The 6,458-nt window shown below is 41.5% G+C and overlaps 1 protein-coding gene across 1 annotated transcript; it reads left to right on the forward strand.

Annotated features, from left to right (window-relative positions):
- Positions 1-387: 387 nt before the first annotated feature.
- On the forward strand, positions 388-4,829 carry LOC137046532 (serine/threonine-protein kinase pim-2-like). The gene is made up of 6 exons (XM_067423783.1): positions 388-721; positions 981-1,199; positions 1,518-1,663; positions 1,813-2,191; positions 2,409-2,585; positions 3,780-4,829. The coding sequence occupies exons 1-6, from the start codon at positions 388-390 to the stop codon at positions 3,905-3,907; spliced, it is 1,383 nt and encodes a 460-aa protein (XP_067279884.1). The 3' UTR covers positions 3,908-4,829.
- The last annotated feature ends 1,629 nt before the right edge of the window (positions 4,830-6,458 follow it).

Here is a 6,458-nt window from a genome sequence, read left to right on the forward strand (position 1 = left end):
TAAATAAAAAATGGTGAAACAATATAGGCATATGAAAAATAATATGACCATTAAAAAAGTTGTTTTTAATGACTCTACATTGTCCTAGGCCAGAATGTTATCGCTTGGCCACTACAGTGTGTGTTATATGCATGTTTCAATGCGAGTTTAATACCTTCATATTTTACAGACACACACATATATTACTGGCATCATTTAACATTACTTGAATGTTTGTGATAATCTCCTGCTCTGAGCCCTTATAACATCATAGAGGAAATAGAACGTTGACGCGAGACTATAAAGCTCGAAACTCACCTGCTCACTTTGTAGCGAGTAAGGAGTTGTGTTTTCAACAGTGTTTACGGTGTGTTTGCAGTTGTTGATAGCATTTTGATCGTATTGATTATGGGACAGCGACTATCTCGTAAAGAGAACGCTAAGGGAGGTGGTGAGTGCGTGCACTGGAGAAATCTCTGTACACCACTGACACCCACCGACCACAAGGCGGAGCACCACCCTCGTCCTGACGAGACGCCTGGGGGTATCGGTGAGGGAGGCGAGCAGGAGAGAAGGGAGAAGGAGAAGAAGAAGAAAAAGAAGAAGAGGAACTTTCGAAAGTTGGTTGCCTCTTTCTTTTGTTTTTCTTGCCCCAAATCCACCAAAGCTCAGGGTGCGCAGGTGGAACAGGGTTTGGTGGAAGAGGACACTGATGAACCCCCATCCAGGAGCTGTACTGAAGGTAAATGATAAGCAAATCATTAAAAGGTCTCTTAATCATTTACAAAAATATATAAATGCCTCATTACAATCATACATTTAAAAAAATGCAGATCAATTAGCCTACTTACTCTATGTGATAAATGGATGAACCAGTTTGAAGACTAATCTTTAAAGATGTCAAGTTACCAAATTTTCCCTAAATAAATAATATGTGTATGGAATATTTTATTGATATTATTTTATTAAAACAAGCTTTTGGTTGATATTCCTCTCTTTAGATCAGACTTCTCTACAGGACGTCATCCTTACTGTAGAGGACAATGATCATCAGGAACCTCCTTCCAGTAGTCCTGAACTCTCTCCTGCTACTGATGATGACCAGCAAGTGGAGGACGTCCTGTCTCAAGATCAGGACAGTCCAGGCAGTCTGTCAGTGGGTGAGATCTCACCACATCTGCTGAGACAGCTGGACCGTGATGAGATCAAGAGGATCGAGTGTGAGTTTACTGCCATAACCCAAAATAAAACACGTACAAAAATATTATTTAAGGAATATAAATGTAATTAATTTAAATAATGCAGCTGTAACATTTCTTTTAGTATTAAAAGGTTAGTATTTAAAAGGTTTTTTAAGGCACAAACATTCTATACATTTTTTAATATGTGATTAAAAGTCATTAAAAGTATATTATTTATATGAGAATTAGAAACAACGTTCTAACAACAGTTAGAATAAACATGCAACAATGTAGCACACTGCTTTATTACACAATTCAAAAATAATAGTAATAATTGTAATAATAATTTTTTAATAGACCACATTGGCTGGAAATACGCCAGCGGCAAGAAGATAGGGGAAGGAGGATTCGGCTCTGTCTTTGAAGGGACCAGATGCAAAGATGGCCTTCAGGTTGCTGTGAAATTGACAGCAAAGACAAAGAACACCCCATACATCAGCCTTGTAAGTAGACTGTGCAGTTTATGTCTTTTCCTCTTAATCACTATTCTCAATTTATGACATTATAGATGAATCACAAATATTTCAATAGACTCAAAATCCTCATTTGAGAAACCACTTCCATCTTATTATCATTAAATTGTATCTTCTAGCCTAACCATCACAGACCAGTTCCTCTTGAGGTGGCCCTGACACTCATGGCCAATCAAGGGCCCAGATGTCGCCACATCATAGAGCTGCTGGACTGGCAGGACCATCCTGACAAGTACGTCATGGTCTTGGAGCGCCCGTTGCCCTGCATGGACATGCACAGGTTTTGGATGAATAAAGGCAGACTCTTCAGTGAGGAGTTGGCGCGTCACCTAATGTGTCAGGTGATTGACGCTGCTGCCATCTGCTGTTCCCGGGGAGTCTTCCACAGGGATGTCAAGATGCAGAACCTCCTGGTCAACACAGAGACACTAGAGGTCAAATTAATTGATTTCGGCTGTGGGGACCGTCTGATAAGCTCATCCTACAAAACCTACTCTGGTATCTATCTTTCAAACTTATAGTTAGGGATTTAAACTCAAGTTTCCAGTTACACCATGTCTTAATCAAATGAGACATAGCGAGATATTAACAATGCATTAACAAAATTCTAAATTATTTTTGTTGCCTAAAATGTAATGCCATTTCAGTCAGAGTAAAGTAAGAAAACATGCAGTGGTAAAGCAAACTTTGAAACACAACAAACTCTGTCCTCCAGGAACAAAAAGGTACTGCCCCCCGGAGTATTTTGAAAAGGGAGAGTACTATGGGAAGCAGGCAACGGTGTGGTCGCTAGGGGTGCTGCTGTTTACTATGATTACCAGCCTTTTCCCAGACAGCAGCGACATCGAGTTGATGGATGCCGATGACTGGTTCCAGCCGGGCTTCTCAGATGGTGAGAATTTAATTACAACAAAGAAGGACAATGGAACTGTTAAACATGCAAAACAGAGATGACTGTGTTTTTTTAAAAAGATGTTGTTATGGATAATTCAGGAATCTCCTCCAGTTTTACAGCTTAGACGACAAGTTTAAAGGGGTGATGAATTAAGAAATCAGCTTTCCCTTGAGCTTTTGATATGTAAAAGGTCATGGGAATATAAGAATATTCTGTACGTTTCAGAGCTGAAAACTTCCTTGTTAGTCAAAGAAAAGCTTTTATAGACACCAGGCCCAGAAAACGATCGTGTGCTTCCTCCTGACATGATCGTGAGGTGAAACACGCCTCTACAGAATAATAAGCAGGTCTAAATCAGTAGCTCACAAAACTACTGTAGCTTAAGCTATTGTAGCTTAAAACACAATGCTGTTTTTTCTATATTGGATCTGACAGGAATGGTGCAACACACTTATGTGAGTAAAATGTGTTTTTTTATATGTAATAATATTGCATTCTTATAGATTGTTTTTATTATGTGTAACGTTACGTGTTTAACAGAACATACCTTAAGCACGCTGGACTTGCAGCATCCCAGGGCTATCCGTTTTCCAGACGGGCTACCAAAAATTAAGCCCATTGGCAGGCCGATGAATCTCAAATAGTAAAATAATATTCCTTTCGTGATCTGCGCTGTTCAATCTATCTTAACCTGACATTTGAAAGGAACGCGCGCACAACTTTATATCGACCGATCGGACGGGCCATGTAATACAAAAATAATAGCCGAATCGCGGGTGGATGAGAAATAAATAATTGTGTTTGTTTGATAAAGACATGTACGATCCCTGTGGTTGAGAGAATCATTCGGTTGCTGCTTTCAAAACAATCCCTCCCTCATGTGAACTGACATGGACGTAGATATGACAGCGGAGCTGAAGCTCATTAAATATGCAAATCTTGTCCAATCCTAGCCGTTTACTTCCAAGTCTCCAGTGCAGCACACCCATCAAAACCCAGCATTTTGGGGAGATCCTCAAAACCAGTGTAGAAAATAGCCTATTACTTATTAATTATGATGTTTTTGAATGTAAAAACCACACGAATGTCATTAGTTAACCTCAGACAACAGTATATATATTTTTTTAAAGCCAGTTCATGACACCTTTAAAGTTGAAGGTAATGATCAGACATATCCATCTTTCTGCACAGAATGCTGTCGTTTTATTCGGGGTTGCCTGAAGAGCGAACCAGAGCAGAGGCTTCATCTGGAGGAGATGCTCTCTCAGGACTGGTTCAAGGTACTGAGTCTAACATTAATAAGTTTAAAGACTTATTGACATTTTCTTGTTTTTGGCTTTTTGTTTGTTGGGATTGATTATCTGAATATAGTCATCAGCGTCCTTTCAATACCTGCTTCAACTGTCATATAGTCAATCCTCATGCACAGATGACAAGCTGTATTTCTATACTTTATGAAATATCTTTGTCTAACTTGTACAATTTATAAATATTTTTCAGGTCCCCCTGTAGGTCATGAAGAGGGTCAGCCTTGCGTCTGGCGGGCTGACATGATGGCCACTCCGTCCCTCCAGCCTTAGCGTCTTGCGGGGCTGGCAGGCCTCGGTTGCGTCTGGCGCCTTGGCTTGAGGCGGTAGTTTTAGCGTCTTGCGGAACTACTCGTCTAGGGATGTGTACATATTGTAAATAGTTAATTTAGTTTAAGTTAGTCTTTCCATCCTCCAGCCTTAGCGTCTTGCGGGGCTGGCAGGCCTTGGTTGCGTCTGGCGCCTTGGCTTGAGGCAGTAGTTTTAGCGTCTTGCGGAACTACTCACCTAGTGATGTGGTTGGCAAATGGTTTATTTAGTTTTAGTTAAGTTAGTTATGTACTGCACCATCCAATCATATTTTAGTAATGGAGTCACACTCAGCTTTCCAGAGGTCCCTGTCAAGCCATCTCACAAGTTCCTTGCACTGACAGCTCAGAGGTTCCGCTCCTTGCATCCACTTTCTCACAGAGCTCACTCTCAGCTGCCATGAGCACAGCAAACCTGTCAGGGCCACTCCAGAAATGCCAGTGAAGGCCATAAAGGTTCATGTCACTGCTGCTGCAGAACCTTCCGAGGCCCCACAGAGGTCCAAGTCACAGGCACCAAAGAGGTTACTTGACAAGGTACCTTTTCAGAGCTGCCCTGATCACAAAACTTCTTGTCCAGGCTTGAAGGCAACCCGAGAACCCACTATAGTCCCGCAGCTGTCATAGCAGCCCCAGTTGAACAGCTTCCAAGCAGTTCCTAACATGATGGAGATGCAGATTCATGCCACGGCTGTCAAAAATTCCCAGCCAAGGCCATCCCCCTGCTTCTAGTCATAGCCTCAGCCAGAGCTGGTGTCTAAGGCTGGTCCAATCCCAGGGCTCTTCTATCAACCTCCCTGGTCACAGAGATCCTGGCTAAAGCAGCTCTGGATCAAGAAGTCTCTCACTTGACTGCATCAGAAGATCCTTTCCTGGTCCCAGTTCTTCCTGTCACTGGTGTGATTGACCCAGGAATATATTATACCTGTGTGCTACATTAAACTGCAATGTTTGTGAAAAAAAGCACAAAATGTGTTATTTTATTGGAAAAACTCATAATAATCTGTAAATATGACCTATTCAGATCATGCTTCAGTTCTACCGAGGTTAAGCATCTTATTTTATCAGCTTTCACCAGGTAAGTAAATACCAGGTAAGTAACATCTCAAAAAGGAGTTATAGCAGGTGACCCTACATTTGCTATTTGAAGTTAAAGCGGGGATGAAACACTCAGTTTCAGTCAGTGTCATGTCAATCTTGAGTACCTATAGAGTAGCATTGCATCCTGCATATCTCCGAAAAGTCTTTTTTTTATAATTATATAAGAAAGATGCGCTGTTCCGAGTCTTTCCGGAAAAAGCCGAGCGGGTGGGGGCGTATCGTGTGAGCGGAGCTAAATAATGACGTGTGCGCGCCGCTGTTATTGTATAACTGATCCTCTGTCTCTCTAACAAAGAAAACAGCTACACAAATTTTGAAGGAGGATTCAACTGTATTACTTCACACATGGTTATATCAATAAAGAGTTCCTTTTCCAAACTCGTTTGCTGATTAAGTTCATTTGATGTACAAATACACGACAATGGACCCTTTTTACATAATACTTGAATAACCCCTATTGGAACAGACCTTCTCCAAATAATTAAATAAACAACAAACAAACAAATCAATCAATAACCCAAAACAGAAATCACAGAAAGTCTCGTCCGCAGGAAAATACTTAAAGGGGGGGTGAAATGCTGTTTCATGCATACTGAGCTTTTTACACTGTTAAAGACTTGGATTCCCATCCTAAACATAGACAAAGTTTCAAAAACTAATATTGGACGTTTGATGGAGTATTTCTGTGTCAAAAATACTCCTTCCGGTTTCTCACAAGTTTCGGCGAGTTTTTTTCGAGTATGGGTCTATTTGACGTTAATAAGAGCGGAAGGTCCTTGTATGGGCCGTACGGGCTCTTCTCCCGGTAGGGTGCGCGCGCGCGTGACTAGAGCACGCTGTAAACAATCTCTCAGCTGCAGATCCAGTCGTCCGTGAACGGCGCCGCGCTCCACTTTATTCCTATGGGTGACATCAAGCGACTTCAATGCTTCAGCACAGCATTCCGGGAAGGCAGCGCTGCATTTGAACCGATTTGAACGCAGAAATGACGGGAAGCTTGACAACATCGTTTCAGTTGCGTCTCAAAATGGATTTACACGCCACTGCTGTCACAGGACTTTACCAAATCATACCAAAGAAGTGTGTTTCTGACGGAGTGGTCCCAGCGATAAAGCTTCGACGGTGAGTTAACTTAAACTGCTTCAAATGTCTCT

The sequence above is a fragment of the Pseudorasbora parva genome, chromosome 18, assembly GCF_024679245.1.
Source record: "Pseudorasbora parva isolate DD20220531a chromosome 18, ASM2467924v1, whole genome shotgun sequence".
NCBI classification, from domain to species: domain Eukaryota; kingdom Metazoa; phylum Chordata; class Actinopteri; order Cypriniformes; family Gobionidae; genus Pseudorasbora; species Pseudorasbora parva.